Source organism: Sorex fumeus, unplaced genomic scaffold, assembly GCF_029834395.1.
Source record: "Sorex fumeus unplaced genomic scaffold, SorFum_2.1 ptg000086l, whole genome shotgun sequence".
Taxonomy (NCBI): Eukaryota; Metazoa; Chordata; class Mammalia; order Eulipotyphla; family Soricidae; genus Sorex; species Sorex fumeus.
This window is the reverse complement of record NW_026606143.1, coordinates 33,367,481-33,391,730: the sequence shown is the minus strand read 5'-3', so window position 1 is coordinate 33,391,730 and position 24,250 is coordinate 33,367,481. Positions and strand designations below refer to the sequence as shown.

Here is a 24,250-nt window from a genome sequence, read left to right as displayed (position 1 = left end):
TAATTGTCATCGAAACTGCCAAGACTAAGATATTATTTGCCTTAAAAATGTTTTAAGTACTTTTATAAAAATACTGTTCTTAGAAATGCCAATGACATTTCATGACTATTTTTCCCCTTGGAAACTTCTTTAAATTCAGGCTTTTAATTGAGATTATAAATCTCACATTTTAGAGTTATTGGCCTTATTTCCATCATTTATTGTTATCATTCAATAATAATGATTTATCATGAGGTGAATATGCATCAAAAACTTTAACCACAAATATTCAGCATTCCCCTTTAAGTCAGTAGCATTGTTCCTTCTTAGTGAGTAAGAAGAGAGTTAAATTATTTAAAAAGGTTAAGTGTGATTTGTTCATTGCACATGGTTAGCAAAATTTAACTTGGATATTTCAGTGTTCTGAGAAGAAAGAAGGGTTCAGTTAGGGGGACGTCTTTATGCCAACAAACTGTCCTAGATGCTATTATTTATCTTTTAAATAAAAAAATTTTTTTACTTCAGATTATATTTAGGCCCCATGATTTACAGGAATATTAGGAATATCTTTTGATAGTAAAGATAACAGTGGATACTGTTTCAGGCATACAATGTTTCAATACCACAATTTCTACTAGAGTTCTACTGTCCTTCCTCCATTGAGTCTAGAATCCTTCCCACCCCAGAAACCATAAGGCACGGGCTCTTCACATAAGCAATGGTTATGCGTTTTGTTCATTTTTAAAGTTTTTGTGGTGCTTGGGATTGAACCCAGGACTTCATACATGTTAGGCAAAGTGCTCTACTGCTGAGGCACCGCCCTGGCAGTAATGGTTCCATATTTTTAAATTTGTTTCTTTCTTTAGAAGTTCAGTTGATCCCTGTGTGAATTATCAGGGTTTTTTTTTTTAAATACTTAAAAATGCCATTTACTTATTATTTTATACACCTTTTAATATTTGATTAAAATGGTATGAGAATTTAGATGCTTTTATAACAATGACATACATTTTTAAAATGTACTTCACAATAAAATTTACATGTAATTGGAAAAGTGAACTTACTAGGACTTTATTTAAAATTGTTTCAGAAGCTCTTGTTCAAAAATTTCTGACTTTGGGTAGATCAAAATTCTGTCATTATATGAATTCATCTCTTTCCATGGAATGTTTTCCTAAGGATTTTATAAAGATGTGATTATGTATATTATATTTAGCTAAAAAGTGACTTCATCATAGGATCTGAGAACATGTGACTGGCAGTTTTGTTACCCTTAGAATAGGTTATATTCTTGATAAGTTGCATTAAGTTGGAAATTAAGTAAGTTAAATATGGCTTCTAATATCCCTAATAGTTATGGTTTGTAACTTTTGACCTGAATTTCAATTTTATACTCATCTAGCTATTTCTTATATCTACTCATTGTGCAGCAGAAAACTTCCCATAATAAGCAATTAAACAAGAGCCAGTAATTATAAATTATATAATATGGTTTCCCATATATTCCTTTTATTCCCAATTTCTACTAGCAGGTCCCTGATACACCCAGTAGTCATGACAGAAATTTTGTAATCATCCAAACTTCTCCATTTTTCATCCATCAACTATTTAAAGCCATTTGTTAACTGTCTTTTGTGTACCCCTCCTAAAGACCTCAAACATCTGACTTTCTCTATTTCCGCTCTCACTACTTTAGTTGCCATGCTCATTATTTTGTTACTGACCTCTGCAAATCAGTGGCTTTCTGATTAGTGTCTCTGGCCTAACTTTTTTTCCTGCGTCCAGGCTGGCTTTTCTGTCCCCATAAGTTCGCTCTAAAAACCCTGTGGATTGATTGTAAGCAGTTGAACCCTTTCTTTAAAGGCAGGGGAAACTTCACTGGCATGGGAAACCAGGCTCTTATGATTTAGTCTCTGTCTCATTTTTGCCACTTCAAATGTCTGAACCTGTGCCCTGGATTTTTGATAAGCTAAGGGACTTTAGTTCTACAAACATTCATTGTTTGTTTGGTTTTTCCTTTGTGTGTGAGTGGGGGGGTGGGGGGGGTGGGAGGCTGTGTTTTTGTATTAACTTTGCTTGGAATGCTGAGCACCTTTTCCTATTTTGTCCATGTAATATTTGATCTTAGTGACTCTCCCCACTGTCTTTGGGTAACTTCGAGGTAGGTCTAGCCAGCAGAAGGGCCAAGCTGTGGCTTGAGGATTAGAACTTTCGGCCCCTTTCTCCTCCCCCACCTTCAGGGAGGGGTAAATTCTAGAGACTGATTTCAGTTGCTGGTAGCCAGATATTTCAACGGTCATGCCTACATAATGAATCCGCCACAGAAATCTCTGAAGGGCAGGATTTGGGGGGCAAGACCTGGTTTGAATGGCACATTTTCAGTGCATGCTGGGAGATGCTTGCGCAGGTGGTGTATCTACCTTAAATGGACTGGACAGCTCTCCAGATGTCCTCCCCAGCCCACATTCCTTGCCCTGTGAATTTTTTTCTTCACCAGCTATTCCTGAATTGTATCCTTGATAAAATAAACTAGCAGTTTACTTCCCATGCAAATTCAACATTTTTTTTCTTAGCTCTGAGTCATTCCAGGGAATTATGAAACCTGAGGAAGGCGTAGGAGCCTCATCATTTTTATAGCCTCTTCAGACAGCAGTGCGGGGACTTAGGAACCTGGTTTGGACTGGCTTCTAAGTGAGGGAAATCTTTGGGTTCTGAGCCCATAAACCTGGGGGAGCTGATACTAATTCTGGGTTGTTAGTATTAGGATAAATTATAGGACACCCAGTTGGTATCAGACGATTAGTGTTGGGAAAGAGCTGCTGTGCATTTGCTATCAGGACCTGCAGCTTATCAACAGAAACAAACCAGAGCTGCAAGAGACCACACAACTGAAGTGCTGTTTAAGTAGTAGAACTATAACTCTGAAGTTCCCTTGACTTGCCTTGACTTTATCTTTGGCATTTTTTTTTTTAATTTGCTTGAGGGAAAGACTGATGTCTTAACACATTAAACATTTTATTATTCATTTTACACTTAAAATTTTTAATGGAATTAATTAATGAGTTTGGTGAGAGGGGCTGGAGAGATAGTACAGCAGGCAGGGCGCTTGTCTGGCATGCAGTTGACCCTGGTTCAGTCCTTGGCACTACATATGGTCCCCCAAGCCCTGCCAGGAGTGATCTCTGAGCGTAGAGCCAGGAGTATTCCCTGAGTACTACTGGGTGAGGGCCAAAAACCAAAATAAAAATGACCTTGGTGAAATTGTACATTTTACTATTTGGTCAAAGTAATATTGCTTCTAAAGGTAGTAGGACAAGTAGAGGTGAAAATGCATTGTCTTTAACTTGATTTTCTTCAGTTTCTTCTATATTTTTTAAAAAGGACAAAAATATCTCCGTAAATAAAAATAACTTCCTCCCAACCCATTTGGAAAATGTCCCAGACTTCCTTTTCATGCTTTGTAAAGTTGCTGCTATCCAGTCATTATTACTGTTTATTCCTTTTAACATAAGTGACCCTCCTAGGAATAGTTTAATCACCAGATGTTTGGCCATCATTATTCCACTTATTTTGGTCTTACAAGTTTTTTTTCTGAAATATGTTAGAAGGTTATCATTCCTTCCCTTGTTCTAAGGTGATTTTATTCAGTTGTTCTTGAAACCTACCTTGGGTAAATGACTTGAAACCATAATGAAAAGGGAAATGATGTGAGATATATATTATATATTGGTCACTTTTGAATATACACTTGTTAACTGAGGATTTTAACATGATTTTCAGTCTCAGAGACTCTACGTGTTTAGAAGTTAAGTTGTGAGACTTGAAAACTACAGGGCAACCACAGAGATCATCCATAGAGTAGCCTTATTCTTTAATTGAGGAAATGAAAGTTATCAACCTCTATAACATATCTTGATGCTTTGACTTGATGAGAAAAACTCGGGTTTACAAATCTCTGATGCAATCCCCAGTCCACAGCTTCGAGGACTAGGAATCTGGAAATATGATAAAAAGATCAGTTTGTTACAGCATTAAGGGAATAGACAGACTATACCAAATTGCCAACAGGACAGTGAACTGAGGCTGTAAAGGGTGGTGGGGTTTGAAAAAGGGGAACTTGGGACAATGAAGGAGATTTGTCTGGTTGGTGGTGGAGGTGGTGCAATGACTTTGCAAGTACAAAACAATAATAAAGAAACTGTTGTAAACCACAGTACCACAATAAAAATAGCTGGAAAAAAATTGTGACCGCATTATCATTGTTGAGACTTCATGAAATTTCCAGATCACTGGCAGTTTGAAAATTATACCAGTTTCATCAGGATCAGTACATTCTACCGTAGAGTTTTAAATCTTACAGTACTTTTGTGATTTGAATTAATTTTCAAGTAATAGCAATAAACTTTCCATTTATTTATTTATTTATTTATTTTTTAATTTTTTGCTTTTTGGGTCACACCCGATTTTGCACAGGGGTTACTCCTGGCTCATGCACTCAGGAATTACTCCTGGCGGTGCTCAGGGGACCATATGGGATGCTGGGAATCCAACCTGGGTCAGCCGCGTGCAAGGCAAACGCCCTATCTGCTGTGCTATCGCTCCAGCCCCTAAACTTTCCTTTTAAAATCTTATGCAGAACTACAGTGTGCAAAACAAGTATAAGTGGCATATAATTAGGATACAATTTTAGGCATGATTTTGATTTATTGGAAAATTAATCAATGAGAAATTTCAGATTCTTAAAATTCTGTATATATATATATATATATATATATATATATATATATATGCTTCACTTCCATCTGTGGCTTAAAATGACTGGAGGACCACAATTTAATTGCCTTTTGATTCATATTTAAGTTTTTACTATTTTTTTTGCTTTTATAATTAAATTTTAGTGAATAATATATACTCACTCTGTGTGTATGAATGTGTTTTCTGAGTATACATTCTTAGAAATATAGTTGGTATGTCATTAGAATATGTTTGTTTTTTTTAGTTTTGAATCAATTTTATCACTCAGTGTTCAAAATTTTGTATCATTATATAGTCCTACCAGCAATGTAAGAAGAGACAAGTTCTTTGGGGTTTTGTCAAGATAGCATGTTAGTTTTGGTATTTCCTAATATGAAAAATTCTATCTCAGTGTAGTTTTAATCTTTAGTTTTTTTTATCTTTAGTTTTTTTTAAGTTGAATAATCTAGAAATTATATGTTTAAAAGTCATTTGTGTTTACTTTTCTGTGAATTATTCATCTCATTTTCTCCATTTTTAAGTTAAGTTGCCATTCAGATTGAACAGTGGGTGCATTTTATGTGTAAGAACTCTTTTGATAAGGGTTACAGATTTCATCAATTTATTTTTCTCTGATTTTTTTTTTGGTTTTTGTCTTCATTAAAAAAATATTTTGTTATAACACCGTGATTTACCAAGTTGTTCATAATACAGTTGTTTCAGGCATTAAATGCTCCAACACCAATCCCACCACCAACCCCATCACCAGTGTGCCCTTCCCTCTACCAGTGTTCCAATTTCTCACCCATCACCTAACCTGCCCCATTGGAGGAACAAACAAATTTATGTAATTTGTTTGTTACAACCACAAGCAAATGCAATTGTCAAAACTTAAATCAGTAAGAGTCAATTTGTGATAATTGTTATATCTCACAACGATGTTAGTAAAGTCATGAGGATCTGCTGTGTTGGTTAGTGCTGTTGAGCCTTCTGTGTTACTGTTTTGGCTCATTGAGCTTAGTGGTCTTCTCTTCAATTTATCCATCTGGTCTGCTGTGATCTTACTGAAGCTCACGTTACTAAGATTTTTTTTTTTTGCTTTTTGGGTCACACCCAGTGATGCACAGAGGTTACTCCTGGCTCTGCACTCAGGAATCACCCCTGGCAGTGCTCAGGGAACCATATGGGATGCTGGAAATCGAACCCGGGTTGGCTGTGTGCAAGGCAAATGCCCTACCCACTGTGCTATTGCTCCAGCCCCCACATTACTAAGAAATTTTGAGGTGTATATCTGTAATAATTTTTGATGAGGTTGACTTGTGGAGCTGCACCATTTCTTTTTCAATTTAAAATAATTTCTTAACTTTTTTCTTAAATTTAATTAAAGGACTGTGATTTTAAAAGTTATTGATAGTTGAGTTTTAGGCATATAGTATTTCAACTCCAATCCCACAACTAGTGTCACCTTCACTCCACCAGTGCATCCATATTCCATCCCCACCCCTAACCCCATCCTCTGCCAGTCAAATTGATAGGCGCATTACAAAGTTCCAGTGGTTGCAGCCTAGATCTCATGTTTTCAGTGTTGTTGAATTTGTGCCATTTCTATGTTAGAGGGTGTCAGATATGGTTGTGTGCTGTTGTGCTTTCAGCTCCTTCAAAATACCAAAGAAACAGGAATTACTATTACCTTAAGATTGAAAGCAGACAAAGATATTACTAAATAAGAAAATTACAGGCTGATATTCCCAGTGAACATTGATACAAAGATCCTCAACAAAATCCTAGTGAACCAAATCTGACAATATATCAAAAGGATCAAGTGAGTTTCAGTGGATGCAAGGATGGTTCGATGTACTCAAATCATTGTAGCATATCATATCAACAAGGGTAAAGGTAAAGATTATGTATCAGTTTATGCAATGGAGACTTTTGACAAGATTCAACAACCATTCATGATAAGAAAAAAAAACAGTCACAAATAGTTATAGATATAGAAAGAGCACACCTCAAGTAGTATTGGCTACCTATGACAAATCCATAGCCAGTATTATACTCAATTATGGAAAACTGAAAGCCTTTTCCATGAGATCCGGTACTAGGCAAGGACCTTCACTGTCACATCTTATTCAGAATAGTGAGGTTTCTAGAAGTCTTTTCCATAGCAATCAGACACGAAAAAAAGGGGGCTGCAAATTGGAGAAGGAGTTAAACTATCACTATTTGCAGGTGATACGGTATTATATACATATAAAGCCGTAAAGACACCTCAAAAACTCTTAGAAGCAATAAAGCAATACTGCAAAGTGTAAGCATCAGGCTAGAGAACTAACACACAAGTCTGTGTATTTCTATATGCAAATAATGAACTAGAAGAAAGAAATTGGAAAGACAGCTTCTTTCAGAATAGTGCCCCCAAACATCAACTACTTAAATTCCTTCCTCCTCTTGTAGTCTTCCTCACATCAAGAAACAAAGAAATGTGTGGAGAGAGAGTACAGGGGATAAGGTATTTGCTTTGAACACACCCTGGTTTGATACCTGGCATCAAAAATGATCCATACATAAAGTATCATAATATGACACTAACACCCAAGGACAGTAGAGACAAGGCCCAGGAAGATTGCTTCACGATTGAAAGCCTACCTTATGAGCTGGGGGAGAAGGCAGCTGGGATAGAGAAGGAACCACTAAGTCTGTGATGGTTGGAGGGATTGCTTGGGATGGGAGATGTGTGCTGTGAGTACATAAAGGATAAAACACGATGGCCTCTCATTATCTGTATTGAAAACCATAATACCCATAAGTAAAGAGAGAGTAAGAGGGAAATTATCTGCCATAGAGGCAGGGGGAGGGGTAGGACATGAGTGGGGGAGGGATATTAGGGACATTGGTGGTGGAAAATGTGCACTGGTGGAGAGATGGGTGTTCGATCATTGTGTGACTGAAACTCAAACATGAAAGTTTTAGAACTGTAGCTTATGGTGATTCAATTAAAAAAATAATAATTAAAAAAAACCAAAATGATCCACGGAGCATCACCAGTAGTGATCGCTGAGCACAGAGCAGGAGTGAACCCTGAGCACCACCTGATGTGAACCTCAGACTAACCCAACCCCCCCAAACCCCCCCCCCCCAAATAACATCCATAACCAAGGCCACAAACCCATAACCCAAGCCACAAAACCTCAGCTCTTTTTTTTCCTTTGTAAATCCATTCTCAGTGGTTTTGATTTCCCCTCTGAATATACCCTAATCTAGGTTTTATCAATTTAGTCTCTTCTGCTTTAATCCTTCACCTGAATGGATGCAGTGTCTTCTGTTCTGGACAATGAGCTGTTTCAGCTCTATAAGTTTATAACATCATTTTAAGATACAAATCATGTGATTGTCATAGTCTCTCCTGAACTTATTTCTCTAATTCTTATTCAGAATCCTTAAGTCTCATGATGAACATAAAATTATTTTTTTATTTGGGATTTGGGCCACACCCACTGGTGCTCAGGGCTTACTCCTGGCTCTGCACTCAGGAATCACTGCTGGAGTTGCTCAGAGGGCCATATGGGCTGCTGAACCCATGCCAGTTGCATGCAAGCAAATGCCCTGCTCACTCTGGCCCCACGATAAATGACTTGGTTTATTTATTTATTTATTTGCTTATTTAGGTTTTTTGGGTCATGCCCTGTGATACCTAGGACTTACTTCTGGCTCTACACTCAGAAATTATTCCTGGTGGTGCTTGGGGGACCAATATGGGATGCTGGGGATCGAACCTGGGTCAGCTGCATGCAAGGCAAACTTCCTACCCACCGTACTATGGCTCCAGCCCCAAGATGAACTAAATGTCCTGACTTATTATTTCTTCAGCATTGTTTTGTACTAATTTATTAATCATTCATCTGCCATGTTCCCTCTAGACTTGGGATTTAGAATTAGTTCTTTTTTTGGGGCAGTATTCCTCCTCTGTTAGCTGATACTTAAATTTGTACAGCAGATTTCAGTTCATGCATTTCTCTCAAAGTCCAGTGCGCTATCCATTGCACCACGGAGCCACCTAAGTTCGTGCATTGCTTTTCCTGATGAGACAGAAAACTCCTGTTGCAAGTTTTTGTAGCACCATATATCTCTTTTCCATAGCACTTTATAATACTGTATAATTTTTGATAAGTAGTCAATGAGACAAAACCATTACTTTAATTACTTATATGTCATTGTGAATCACAATGCCTGTCCGACAATTGGCATCCAAGACATATTGAATGGTTGCTTAATTGTAAGCTTGCAGGTATAGAGTTTATGGAATTCTTTCATCCTTTCTGAAAAAATGAAAGGCCTATCTATGTGATCAGCTTCCCCCAGTGATTTTCCCCAGCTCAGGTCTAGAAGTCTCATCTCTACAGTCTCCAAGATAAAATGTATCAGGGTCAGTAGCCTTTAATTCATTTGGGCTTTAAGTGTTCTTCAGTAGTCTAGGACTTAAATTCCCTGTATCCTTTTGCATCTGATGGTAAAATTTTGGAGTTGAGCAGCACTTCTCAACTGAAGACCATAAATGACCCTTGTGGGTCTCTAGGATATTCCAGAGTGGGTCCACAGGTGAAAATTGTATGAATGAAGGATCATGGCACATTCATTACTAGGACAGTAAACAGTAGAACAGGAGGGTCTTAGAAAAGGCAAGGTTGTAGTCATGGTCAGACAGGCTTCAGAAACATTGGAGTAGAGGAGAAGAACTTAGACATTTCTGACCCACATCAGTCCAGCAAAATCTGTAGTCCCCAACTTTTGTTAAGTTCAGTGTAATTTCAGTTATTTTTAAAAAATTGGGGGGTGTTTGTTTTGGTTTATTTCTCGTGGATTGAACTCAGATCAGCTACATTCAAGGCAAAGATTTGCCTACTGCACTATCTCTATGGCTCCCTAAAATTTAGAGATTAGAATAAGTTAGCCTATTGAAATCATGATAAAGGTAAAGGTAAAGGTAAAGGTAAAGGTAAAGGCCCTCCCGTTGATCGTCGATTTGCTCGAGCGGGCCCAGTAACGTCTCCATTGGAGACTTTGTTGTTACTGTGTTTGGCATATCGAATACTCTCGGTAGCTTGCCAGGCTCTCTGAGAGGGGCGGAGGAATCGAACTCGGGTCGGCCATGTTGGCCGCTTGTAAGGCGAACGCCCTACCCGCTGTGCTATATATTTTCATGCATGTGACTGAAAACTTTTTGACCACTGACTAGTGCAATATTAACATGAACCATGAATTTCTCTGATCCTGGTTTAGCTCTTTTTTTTTTTTTCAGTCTTAATATTTAGCCACTTGGGTTCTCTAAAGGGCTTTCAGTAGAGTTGACAGTGCTGGGAGATCTGTCAGGCAGCTGAGTAGGAGATACATTGAGTTAGTACTGGGGTTCCTGCTTTGTGGAAGAATTCTAAAGGTAAAGGGCAAGGAGACAAGCTGCATGTTTGATAATTTGAAATTTATGTGCCATTAAACTGTACGTGACCCATGTTAGTCAAGTTCTTTGACTTAATAATGGGAACTAAATTATAGATGATGGACTACTAAATCAAATTATACTCCACTTTTGGAGGAATAAAGCAAAATGAAGATTTGATTAATTGTGGGTCAGATGGACACATCTTAAGGAAAAAAATAAGTAAGAGTGCATTATCTTCCCGCTTATGCATAATATAAAAAATTCTTTGCAAGAGAGTAATTAGGGTGTTTTTTTCACTAGGCTGTACTTTCTTCAAAATTTCTTTCTGTACATGGATCACAAGTTTTAAGATGCTTTCAAATCATTTGAATTCTCTTCTCGCGGAAGTTTTGTCATGTTCCAAATTCATTCCTGTGCAATTTTCAGTGACAAAACGGGTCTCTCATTTATATGTATAAAAACAATGCCAGAAACAGAAACAAAACTCATGATTCAACTGGTTTTGTACTCTTCGGGAAGAAGAATAGACCTGTTGAGATGAAGATTGTAATTTCAGCAACAAAGGAAACATTCAAAGCCCAGGCAGCTCTTGAATTCAATACTAATAATACATGAAATAAATTATAAGCCTTATGTTTGTTTCTTGTCAGTTCTTGTAGGTACCTGCTTACTTGCAACTGCAGAGACAAAACTGCATACTTCTAGGTGTATTTCTTAATTCAATACAAATTCATTTTAAAATGCATTCTGTTATTTGTGTACAAAGTTAATGGTTATTAGTAATAACACATACTATTTTTGAGAGATTCTTAAGAGTCTTTTTGTTCTAAGGGACCTTAAAGGATATCTCAGTTTTTTTTTTCCCTTTTTGGGTCACACCCGGTGATGCACAGGGGTTAACTCCTGGCTCTGCACTCAGGAATCACTCCTGGTGGTGGTCAGGGGACCATATGGGATGCTGGGAATTGAACCTGGGTAGGCCGGCCGTGTGTAAGGCAAATGCCCTGCCTGCTGTGCTATCACTCCAGCCCCCATATCTCAGTTTATCTTTTCTGCCAAGACCAAACTTGAGGAACCACTTCCCTGCTGGTCTCCTTGTCTTCCGTGCTTCAGATTACAGGCCTTCTCTGTCCCTTCAGTTTATCAAGCTCTGTAAGACTCTTTGTAGAGCTTCAAATGCTCTTCTCACATCTCTCTTTGTGTGGCTTGCTTCTTTATATTAAACCATTTTCACTCAAATCTTATCTCCTTGGACCTTGCCCAGATCATCCTATCTATAGGGCTCTTCTCAGTTGCCATAGTTGTTATCATAAGACTCCTTTATAATACTTGTAAGTCCTTGGAATGATTACTGTCCGTCTCCCCCATGTGGCTCCATGAAAGCAGGGCCTGAGTCTGTTGTTCATGGCTCTGTTGGAAGCATCTCAGTGGGCTTGCTCACTGTAGGTATCTAATAGCTTTAGCGATCATCAGTGTCTATCTCTACTGGACTGGAATCTGTTTTCTTTTCACTTCCACCACTGATCTTAGTTCTTCTCCCTGAAATAACTCAAATCACCTCTTTTTCTCAAGGAGTCTTCAGACATTTGGACGTCAATCATCTTTCATTAAGGCCAAATTTGCCCAATTTCCTCAATAGCTTCACAGCTGGTGTGTTTTAGAATGTGGCCATCATCTGGATTACCCATCACTGGGAGTTTTTGTCGGGGAGAGAGTTCAGCCAATCCTTTTGGTTAATGTTGACATGTTTTATGTTGGATAAAAATCATCTCATTCCCTATAAGTGCCCAAAGAACTGTTTATAATGTGATGCTATTATCAGAAGACTTATTTTATCATAAACTGTGGCAGCATAGAAATACATAAAACATAAATATATGTTCCACTGAATGACTTTAGCTATTACTCTATCAAGAAATTGAACATTGCCAGTGTTCTTGGAAAACCATTCTATTTCTTCTCAATTTTTTTAAACTACACTTAGCAGTGCTCAGGGGTTATTCCTGGTTCTGCACTCAGGGATCACTCCTGGCAGTGCTTGGGTACCGTATGGAGTGCCGGGGATCGAACTCAGGTCAATCAGATGAGAGATAAGTACTCTTCAGCCCTTCTCTTCTCAATGTTATCTCCTTCTTAGAGGTAATTAATATCCTAGTATTCACATGAAATATTTCCTTTTCCTTTTTGGGAAGATTTAATGTATTTAATTTCCAAACATATAAATATTTTCCAGTCACTTTTTTTTTCTTTTTTTTTTTTGCCACACTTAGTGGCTCTCGAAATTTACTCCTGGCTCTGTCCTGTCCTTGGTACAATATGGAGTGCTGGGAATCAAACCCAGATCAACCATGTGTGAGGCCTTCCCTGCTTGTATGATCTCTCGAGCCCCTAATTGCTTCTTTTTTTTTGATTTATTTCTTGCTTCCTTGTGGGTAGAAAACCTCCTCAAACTTCAGTTCTTCCTTATAATTTGTTGTGAATGTGTTATGACCTAGTACATTATCAATCTTTGTAAATGTTCTTTGTGTTCTTCTTGGAATATAAAAAGGTATTTTGCAGTTCTTTGCTAGTTTATATAGTCAACCTTTAAAAATATGTTCAAATTGTTCTGTCCTGACATTTTCTCTTTAAATCGTTCATTTGTTGTTATCGCCCCTTGTTGCTGTTCTGTCTCTCAGTTCTAGAATTCTAATTGTTCAAAGTCGCCTCTCACCTTTTGTACTTTTTAGTTCTGGGCAAATATTCAACTCTTAAATTTTACTTCAACCATAGATGTTTTTAGGCCATTCCTGATCATTTTAATGTTGCAAGTCTTCCTGGGTCATTTTTTGCTTCATTTTTCTGTTGCTTCATGTTCAAGGTGTCTTAATTACCTCGTGTATCTGGCTCTCTCTGATTATGTACTATATAATGCAAATGAGAAATTGTCTTTAGATGTATTGGGAGGAATAGGTATAGTTAATCTTCTTGCGCAGTGATGCCATCTCCTTTCTCACCCTGCCCCCCTGGGTTCAGCCTGGCAACTGGTGGTACTACCAATCTGAATGTGAGTCTACCTCGATCTGCGTATATCAGGCAGGTGACAGAAACCTGTCAGTCAAGTCTGTTCAAGGACTGATTTATTACCATTTCCTTTATCCTAGAAATGATTGCTGTAGTTATGAGTAATCGTGATGGATAATCTAGATGATGACTATAAGTGATGGATTATCAAACTTCCCACCTTTGGCTTTTTTGGTGTCTGGATTTGTAAGGGTTTCTAGAAAAAGCCTGTTTTCCTCCCAATTTTTCAGTTTCTTTAAGTGGTTGAGAACTCAACCATTTTGCATCTGTTGAATTTTCTCTCTGGTTTCTTTCTATTCTTTTGCCTTGACTTTTGTCAGGCGATTATAGTTTTGTTAAGTTTCTGGGGGATATAAAGATTTTTTTAATAAAAAGGTATTCCCTTCAGCATTTGTGTTTGTTCAGAAGGGACATATCTTCTAAGTTATTTGGTTATTTGAAAGATGTCTGAGTTATTTGATTATTTGAAAGATGTCTGAGTTGGTATGCTTTTAAAGGATTCAATCAGTGTTATTCATGTAAAATGATAGTTAAATTCAATTTGGCATATCTTTTCCCTTCAGTATGAATGCTCCTAGTTAAAAGACTGCTCTTGACACCAATGTTATGTATTTATTCATACATTTAAATTCTGATTCCCAGTGTGCATTACTCAATTTTGATTTCCACAGAGAATAAATGGGGCCAAATGTTCTTTATGTATACTTATAACAAACTTTGGGGGTGTAGGTCATTTTAATGAGAACGATTTAATTTTTATATTGTTTCCTTTGAATCGAGCCATAATGTTTTTGGCAGAGATGGAGTATTTAAGTGTTTCCTGGATGTTCTTCCAAATCAGCCATTGAGACTGATTCATTCTCAGAAGTACTCTGAGCATTTTATTACCTGGAATGTGATTAACTTTAGCTATTTGTATGCATATGTTCTCATTATTGCTATTTCATCTCAAATGTCAACCTTTCAGAGAGGCTTCTCTGAGTGACCCCTCTCCCTGCTCCCCCCAACCGTGTAATGTTAATCAGTATCTGAAAATCTGAAAAAACCTTTGTGTTTTTGGGCCACTCTCAACCGTGCCCACTGCTTACTCCTGGCTTGGTTCTCAGGCATGACTCTTAGCAGGGCTCAGGGGACCATGTGGTGTGCTCGGGACTGAACCCAAGTCACACATGTGCAAGGCAAAACAACAGTCTTTCTTTGATATCTCTCTGGCCCCATATTCTTTACTTTTATTTATTTATTTATTTATTTATTGATGTATTTATTTATTTATTGCTTTTTGGGTAACACCTGGCGATGCACAGGGGTTACTCCTGGCTCTTCACTTAGGAATTACTTCCTGGTGGTGCTCGAGGGGGTGGTGATGGACCATATGGGATACTGGGAATCGAACCCAGGTCAGCCATGTGCAAGGCAAATGCCCTACCCATTGAGCTATTGCTGCAGCCCCCATATTCTTCACTTTTAAAGGGAAAAGATCTGATCTGAAGTTTCACTTTTTCAGGGCTGCTTCCTGGCCATACCCAGTGGTACTCAGTGGTACTCAGGGAACCATATGCATGCAGTACAGGATTCAAACCAAGGATGTGCTTACAACAACATGCTAGGCAAGCACTTTAACCCTTGTTAAATTTCTCTGATTTTTGTCAGATCCTTTCTTCTTCAGGATATGAGCTTTGTAAAAGCATTAATTCTGAACTTTTACTGCTGTTCAGAAAGCTTGTAACAGTTCACATTCCTACCATCAGTATAAGGAAGGACACTTCTTGGTGTCAGTACTTATCCATAGCTCATGAAAAGAAAATGTTTGATGTTCTTAGGCAGCAGACAAGTCTTGTTTTCCTGGTTTTGAATTATTTCTTCATTTACAGCCAGTTCTGGGGCTGGAGCAATAGCACAGTGGGTAGGGCGTTTGCCTTGCATGCGGCCAACCCGGGTTCGATTCCCAGCATGTCATATGGTCCCCTGAACACGGCCAGGGGTAATTCCTGAGTGCAGAGCCAGGAGTAACCCCTGTGCATCTCCAGGTGTGACCCAAAAAGCCAAAAAAAAGCCAGTTCTTTGTTTCTGTACAGCTGTTGTTCTGGAAATTGGGCTTGGGGACTGGAGAGAGGCCACGGCGCATACTTTTCAGCAGGTGCTTAAGCCTAAGTACAATCCCCCCCAGAGTGACCCCTCTCCCTGCTCCCCCCAACCGTGTAACGTTAATCAGTATCTGAAAATCTGGAGCACCTCTGGGCGGGACCCCTAGGAGTCAGAGGGGAATACTCCCTGCTGTAACCCCCAAATAGACAACAAATAAGTTCTTCTTAGAAAAGGATCCATTTTCTGAAGCAAAGACCTTTCTTTGAAATAACTCCAGTTTCAGAGAACAATGGTGGAGATAACATGAAGAAATTACTGTTCTATAGACCCTCAATACAGATTTCGCACATGTTAACATTTTACCCTGGTTACTTCCTCTTTCTCTTTTTCTAACCCTAAGTTGCACATTTGATGCCCCAGTTCTTTGGAGTTCCTTTTTTTAATCGTTTGGTTTGATTTTCTTTTGGACCCACACTCTAAAGCAGTGCTCACCGCCCCTCCTGGTGAGGCATGTGGGGGTTACTCCCAACGGTACTGTAGAGCCGTCAAACTTTGTATTGATGATTTTAGTATGTATTGATGATACCTGCCTGAAATTAGTCTTAGGAGGGGGTTGCCAAATGGTGATTTTTTCCCCCTAATTCAATTATTCCATTTGTTATTTGAAATTGTACTTCAAGGAAGAGACTTTCCTTCTCCAGTTATTTTGTCAGTGAGGACTGATACATTAAAATTTTATTCTATGGATGATAGTCTTCTACTATCATTGTTTCTTTTGCTGTTCAGATGTTCTTCATTTGACCAATGGGACTCCTTTCAGCTGATTCCTGTGTTCTTTAGATATATCCTCTTCATTTGTTGTTCCCGTTTATTTTCTCACTTGCTGGCGCCACAACATTATATCCCAAGATCATATTATATGTTTCCTTGGCATAGCCAGGAAATCAGCTCCTAGTTCCTTTTTCTTTTCTTTCTTTTTTTTGGTAGCATACAGCTCATGGCTGTTTGAGTGCTGTTTCTTCTATTTCTACATATATATGTATATTTGCGTACATATCTATTTCTGCATATCTCTTTAGTAAGAACTCAGTTTATATACCTCACTCCCGTTATAAGCTTTTCCCTTTTTATGCTTATAACTTTTATGACAATAAGGAACCAGTATATTGGTTCTTGTGTCTCTCTTGCTCCCCAATATATTTATTTGGACAATCCTAGAAGATGCATGGCATTTAAAATTTCTTTGTGAAAATAGAGTACAATATTTGTATATATTTCTTCATGTCTTTAGCCTAAAGAGAGAGTGTAGTTAAAATATCATTTTTAGAGTTACCTGGTAATCCTTCTCTCCTTCCTCTCCCCCGCCCCCATCCCTCTCAGTGCGGTTGTATTATTCATTTCCTATGAAGTTAAGTACATTTATTCATTTGTATTCCATTTTGGGTTCTTCCAACCTATCATTATTACTATTTTTTAAAAATATATGAAGCATTAACATGGTTTTACAATAACTATAAAAGGTAGCATGTTATTATACATTATGTGTTATACAGTACTGTGATATATAGAACTTATGTTTTTTGTGTTCCTTCTTTCAGGGAATCATTTATACGTCACATTAAAACAAACATGTGATGTTCCTGCCAACCTGTGAGAATTTCTCCTTTCAAGACTTTATTTTACTTACTATACAAATTGCCCAGTTCTTTTGGATGCCATGTTCTGTGGCTTGCATCTGAAGAGGAGTTTGTCTTCATGAAGATTCCTAACATTGGTAATGTGATGAATAAATTTGAGATCCTTGGGGTTGTAGGTGAAGGTAAGTTGAGCATTTCTTAAGTTTTTGAGCTATATATTAGTTATATGAACCATCAAAAATCTTCCTAATTTAGAGCCTGTAATTTATCATCAATTCAAATATGTGCATAAGAATAAATATAAAAAAAACCACTGTAAACTATTTGACTGTTACTCTTCAGTTGGAAGTTTAGGGGCTTGAGAGATAGAACAGGGATAAAGGTGCTTACCTTGCATATGACTGATCCCTGGCACCACATATGGCCCCCTGAGTACCACCAGGAGTGGGCCCTGAGCACTTCCAGGTGTCGCCCGAATACCCCCTTACCCTTTAAAGTTTAGTAAATTGGACTTCCTTCCTTCCTTCCTTCCTTCCTTCCTTCCTTCCTTCCTTCCTCCCTCCCTCCCTCCCTCCCTCCCTCCCTCCATTCCTCCCTCCCTCCCTTCCTCCCTCCCTCCCTCCCTCCCTCCTCCCCTCCCCTTCTCTCTTTTTGTCTCCTTTCACTTTTTGTTTTTGGGCCACACCCATGGTGCTCAGGTCTTATTCCTGGCTCTGTGCTCAGGGATAACTACTGTTCGGGCTTGGGGGACCATATGTGGTGTCAGGAATGGAACTTAGATTGGCTGCATGCAAGGCAAGTGCTCTACCCACTCTACTGTTTCTGTGGCCTCCAAATTGGAGATTTCTCTAAGGTTGTCTTCATTTCATTCTTTCTGTGAGTGTGCTACTTTTGGTTACATCTTATTTTTATTTTGGGAGTCACTGCTAGCAGTGCTAAGGGCTTCCTCTTGGCTCAGTGTCTCAGGGATCACTCCTCATGGTGCCAGGTTGGTTGTGTGCAAGGCAAGCACCCTACCTGCTGTACTCTCATTTTATTTTTATATTAGGTCTATATGAATACATTTACCAGTACCCCCTCCACCAGTTGGGCTTGTTTTGTTATGAATGATTATTATCTATAGGGGCCGTAGCCAGCAGAGTTGGGGTTGGTGGCTTGTCAGACTTGTCCCTTGCATTGCTCTGCCTGGCAGTTTGGTGCTGGGGTGGTTGTGCTTCCTCAGTACTTGGGACTACAGTGATACCTGTTGGTGTTTAGGGAATCATGCAGTGCAGGGGACTGAACTCAGGACCTCATATGCGCTAAGCACTAGAGCTAAACATGTCCACTATCTTCCTGGCCCCAGATAGGATTGTTTTGAATAGCAAAATTGATGTAAGCTATGTTTTATTTAAAAGATCGTGAATTACTAACCTCTATTTGTCTTTTTGAGAATGACAAACTACATTTTGTAAGCTCTGAGACTCACATTTGGTCATAGTTTAATATTGCCAAAATCAGAATGTGTGTAATAATCTGTAGGAGCATGTCATGGTTTAATTGACAATATTTTTTCTTTTCTAGTAGTACACAAAATAATGCTCACAATCAATGATGTCATTGACGAAATATGATTAATTCATTTCTCATAAGTCTTCCTTATTTTTCTCTCTTAATTTTTCTCTTAAGGAAAGCTTTGTGGAGAGTTTGATAAATGATTCTGTAAACGGGGAACAAGTGATTAAAATTTTGTTTTCTTAGCATTTTTATCTTTTAAATCAACTTAAAAATTTTATATCTCAGAAATTTCAAATATATTCAGAATATAAAAGAAACTTAAAAATTTATCCATTCGGGAACCAAACATGTTTTGGATTTTTTTTTTTGTTTCTTTTGCTTGTTTTTGGGCCACTGTCAGTGCTCAGGGCTTACTCCTGACTGCACTTGGGGATCAAGCCATGTGGGCATGTGCAAGGCAAACGCCCTTCCTGCTCTATTGTCTCCTCAGGGATCAGCTCAGATTGAGTAAAATGACCAGACTAATATTTAAGTCAGAACATGTCAGCTTAAGTTGTAATCACAACTTTATTTTTAATTTTTTTTTTGAGTCACACCTGGCGATGCACAGGGGTTCCTCCTGGCTCTGCACTCAGGAATTACCCCTGGTAGTACTCAGGGGACCATTTGGGATGCTGGGAATCGAACCCGGGTTGGCCGCGTGCAAGGCAAACGCCCTACCCGCTGTGCTATTGCTCCAGCCCCGTAATCACAACTTTAGATGCTTTTTGGCTAAGGAACAAATGTATGTACTTAGCAAATTAAAACTGTCAAACTCTACCTTCTTATAGCATGGATAGACCCCCCCATTAAGAAACAAAGAGTAATGAGTTGGGAGGGGGATGTACAGTTAGTGAGGGTCGGTTGATTAACTGCCTGATCATTGTGGAATTAATTTGAATAGCTGTAATGACTGGTTCCATTCTAACTGTGATTCATCTGTCTCCACCAAAGTGTGGAAGACTTGTTCTGGTTTCCCGGAAGTGATTGGAGACATGGTTCACAATTCCATCTCCCTGGAATCCCTTTGTCATATGGCCAACCCCAGTTCAGTTTCCAGCAGCAACTGGTCCCCCAAGCACTGCCAGGGCGTGTCCCAAAAATAATAATAAAGCTTTTCTTTTATCATAAGTATTCTTGATATGTCTACACACCTGTTGCTATGCCTAACATTTTGATTCTTGTAATGAGAATTTTTGCAGTAGAACTTTAGCGTTAGTTTCCTGGTTAACTTTCTGTCAACTCTGTACTGCCTCTAAAAAAGTAGTTTATTTGCTAGATAGTGGAATAAGTAACCCATGAAGTCTTAATGATTAATCTCATTGAAATATACCAAAGTGCATGGGAGTGCTTAGCTGTAAATGGCCAGAGATCCTTGGATTGCTTGTGACCCGTGCTCTTGGATTGAGGTTTTAGGTCAAAAAGTGTTTCTGTCTCCTACTAGGTATTAATTGGAATGCTGAACGCTGAGCTGAAGAGAGAGTGCAGGGTTAAGGTGTTTGTCTTATATGTGGCCAGCCCCAGTTCAGTTTCTGGTACGTGGTTTCCCAGGCACTGGCAGGTGTGGCCCAAAAGTTAAAAAAAAACAAACAACCAAACTAAAGCACCCCCTCCCCCCACAACTCCTGCACAGGAAAGAAAATAAAACACCAGAAAACAAACTAAAGCCCCACCCCTGCCCCCAGAAACAGCCTCCCCTGCAGAGTCCCCCCCCCCCCCCCCCCATACACACACACAAACCAGAAAATCCAGTAATTGGAGTGCTGGAATTTTCACTATTTTTCTAGTTAGGAAAGATATTCCTATGTCCTAGAAGGCTAAATATCTCCTAGGACAGAGAATCTGGCTGATAGACTCTGTGCTTGAGCTTGAATCTTTTTGAGTTAATTTTCAATTACTTTTAAATATCTTATGCTAAAATTTCATCTCTAGAAATTTTAAAGCTTACATTATAAAATTTCATGTGCTATTTTCTTTAAAATGTCACACTTTAAAAATACTTGTGTGTCTGGGGCGGGGTGTGGGGGGTGCAGAGCAATAGTATAGCACATAGGGCACTTGCCTTCCGCATAGCTGACTTGGGCTTGATCCTTGGTCCCCTAAGCCCCTCAAGGACTGCTCCCTGAGCACAGAGCCAGGAGTAAGATTTGATCAGGTCCAGGTGTGCCCCTTCCCCGCAAATTTAAAAAAATAAAATGTAAGTACTTGTTGGCGATTGGGTTGCTAACACTTTGTTTATAAAACATTTTTATGTGACTATCACTGTATCAATGTCATCCTGTTGTTCATCGATTTCCTTGAGCAGGCACCAGTAATGTCTCCTTCGTCCTAGCCCTGAGATTTTAGAAAGTGCCACATTCGAGGCTCTTTCAGGGTCAGGGGAATGAGACCCATCATTGTTACTGGGTTTTGGCATTTCGAATAAGTCACGGGGAGTTTGCCAGACTCTGCCGTGTGGGCAGGGTACTATCAGTAGTCTGCCAGGTTCTCCAAGAGTGAGAACTAAACAATAAGAGGTCAGCCAGGCATGGAAGCAGGAGACTCTGTGCTGTTCTCTTTTGGGAGCGGAGTTTTATAATCTCTGGGTCTTGGCCGTTGATGGGATAACATGGCGCCTGGGGGGCAGTTGGTGGGTGTAACACCTAGCTACTGGAAGATGGGGGATCTGGGTGGAGGAAGCCCAGCCCTGATCCGAGCAGGCTTGGAGATCTCAGCCCCGGTGTATGTGACTATATGAAATGTAAAATATATTTTATATTTTAATTTGTATATGACTCATTGCATTGTCATTTTAGAAATTGTTATTCTAGCATATACTTATAATCAGTATAAATATATCAGAACTTTGGCTTTTCTAATACCTGTAATTTGTATACATGCTTTTAATTGTTTGCTTCTTTTTGGTTATAGGAGCCTATGGAGTTGTACTTAAGTGCAGACACAAGGTAAGCCCATGGTTTTCATTGCAGGGGCCACAGCTGGCAGGGACCACTCCCAGTACACCTGGCAGTGCTCAGCTGTGCTGAGTGGGGGAGCCACATTGTGGCCTTCCCCATGCATGGCCTCTGCTCTGCTGCCTGAGCCACATCCCGGGCCCAGTACATGTTTTTTAAAATGACAGTATCTGTAAATGTTTAACTGTTTTGAAACGAATGTAATCTTTCGTGCATCTGGCATATAATTAAAACTGTCTGGGTGTCTGGCTATGATGCTGATACTAATGAGGTGAGCCCAGAGAAAAGAGGCTTTATCGTGATTGGGTTTATGAGGGGGTTGCAGTCACATGCTAGCGTTTCCACCAACCTGTAGACGGGCGAAAAGCTGTCTAAGGGGAAGAGAAAAAGAAGAATTCAAGATTTAATTCCTGTACAAGTACTTATAAGGTAGGAGGAATTTCATTTAGTCAGAATTTTTCAAGGTGATCCAGTACTGAGCAGAGTGCCTGATGAATATCAATCCAGATTTTGAAGGAAAATGAATAAGAGTTTGAGATAAAATAGGGCTTGGGATAATAGTATATGAGGATGATTACTGGCTAGAATTGATCACTTCTGAGCAGTCTTGTTGGGGATTGGAACAAATATTATGGATTACTTCATAATGATAGTAATTTCCAATTGATTACTTGGGAAGTCTTTTCAGATTTATATAGCTGTTGCTAAGTGGAAAGTATGTTTTGCTTAGAGTCTTAAATTTAAGATGACTAGTATTGAACCTGTAATAGTTTCAAACATTTGGTTAAATATTTTTCTATTCTGATGTCCCTAGAGTACTAATATCTGTCTTCATATTGTTTCGCATGTAATTTGTTAAGACCATGTTTTTATTTTTTTGTGGTATTTTATAGTGATCTAGAAATTTTGAGGTGAACTTACATACTTTTAAGCCACATGTAGGTAAATATGTATGAATATATGATCTTAAAAATATTTTTATGTTTGATTTTTTTCCTATTGTACAAAATATAATAACTATTTTAGATTTATGCTTTCATGATAGTTGACTTTGGGCCGATTTGGGTCAGAGATTTTATTAAATGAATTTTCTATTTTTCTTGAAATTGGGTATTTTAATTTATTTGCATTGGTAATAGTTATTCAAAGAGCTTTGCCAATAAATCTTTAAAAATAGTTTGAGTCCTTGGGGCCAGGGTGATCGCACAGTAGGTAGTGCACTTGCTTTGCACCCAGCCAACCTGGGTTTGGTTCCTGGCATCTTATAGGGTTCTCTGAGCACCACCAGGAGTGATTCCTGAGCATCACCAGATGTGGTCCAAAAACAAAGCAAAACAAAACAAAGAAATTTGAGTACTATTGGTTCTTGATTCTGGATATTTATCCAATTTCAAATAATGTAAATGTAATACTTTGACGATTTAAAATTAATTAATTTAGTTTTTGATCATTTTTTAAAGAAATATTTTCAAAGTTTGAATTTCAGTAAAAGGAAAGTTCTTTGATGAAATGCTATGGCTTTAATTATTTGTTCTAAGTTAATATTAATCTTAATCTTTAAAATAATAGAATTCCTGAGTAGGCACTACTCAGAGGAAAATAGGTTGTTGGATTCCAAATTAAATCTGACTCTTCATGAGCATACTGCCATTTGTATTATTGTTCCGTTTCTAACGTAGCAAATGAAGCTTCACTTGTTAATCTGTGATTTAAAATCCAAGGATTTCTGATAGGAAATGGAAATTTGTGATTTTTTTTCAGTCTTTGTCACACTTATTCATTCCCTTATACTTTTTTTTGATATTATCTAAACTCCCCTGCCTTTTATATAAAAATAAAGGTCGTTAATTAAGTACATTATTTTTATCGTTCCATGTGACTGGTTTACTGGTTTGTTAGAATATGCTTGTTTCCCACCCATGGCGCTCATAATGCACTATTCATGCGAGAAGGTGGGCTCAGAGAGAAAGTGGATGAGAACAGGCATCTGCTCTTGAGAATTCAACCGTAAATGTGAAGTCTGATTCCTAGTGACTAGTGATAAGCCGCTTTGACTTAAAGCACAAATTGTTTGTTTGATTGTTTATTTGTTTTTGCCCTTGCATGGCTTATAGTATGTCTGAAGAGATAGAAGAATAGATATTTAAAATTAGCCAGTAAAGTTGCCACAAATGAGACTGCATCTAAAAAATATTTCTTTTTATTGCTCTGGACTAAATAAGGGGCTTATAGATTAGCTCTCTAAGTATTGTTGCTCTGTTGCTTTTTTTCTTTCATGCAACTAAAAAGATGTCACTGAATCAGAATTTAAAACATAAATTAGTGCCTAACTCAGAGCAAAAGAAAACTCGTTTTAGAATCTGCAGCTGTTTAGTCGTTAGATTTCTTGTAGTATATCCTTTCTCGGCTATAATCAGACCTTCAAAATTTACCCTATTCAAAAAATAGAGAATTTGATGCTTCTTGTAAAATTTATCTTTTAGGATCAAATAGATGTATTGCTATGAAATTGCATGTTATAATAGAAATAGAAATGTTCCCTCTTGTTCTACCATTATATGTAAAATAATCATGCCTGTATATTTTGTGTACCTTCAAAAATTGAAGAAATGTTTATAAAAATCAACAAATTAGTACTTTGTGATTATGCGGAGCTCTGTGTGATCACTTAAGCATAAGTTTGCTTTTTTTGAGAAAGTTGGCTGTAAATACACACAAACATATGTAATTAACTAATTCTTAGCCTACTCTATATTTGAACACATATGGAAGAAAGTCATGTTTTAATTTGTGCACCATTATAAGAAATTTGAAGTCATGTTTCTAAA

General features: G+C 38.2%; 1 protein-coding gene across 3 annotated transcripts in view; it reads left to right on the top strand.

Moving 5' to 3' along the window:
• Positions 1 to 24,250, top strand: part of CDKL5 (cyclin dependent kinase like 5) — a 223,138-nt gene that overhangs the window by 61,667 nt on the left and 137,221 nt on the right. For all 3 annotated transcript variants that reach the window (XM_056131071.1, XM_056131070.1, XM_056131069.1), the window contains exons 2-3: positions 16,894 to 17,114; positions 21,379 to 21,413. In XM_056131071.1, coding sequence (XP_055987046.1) covers positions 17,051 to 17,114; positions 21,379 to 21,413 — 99 coding nt within the window. In that variant the 5' untranslated portion in view covers positions 16,894 to 17,050. The remainder of the gene's footprint in view (positions 1 to 16,893; positions 17,115 to 21,378; positions 21,414 to 24,250) is intronic.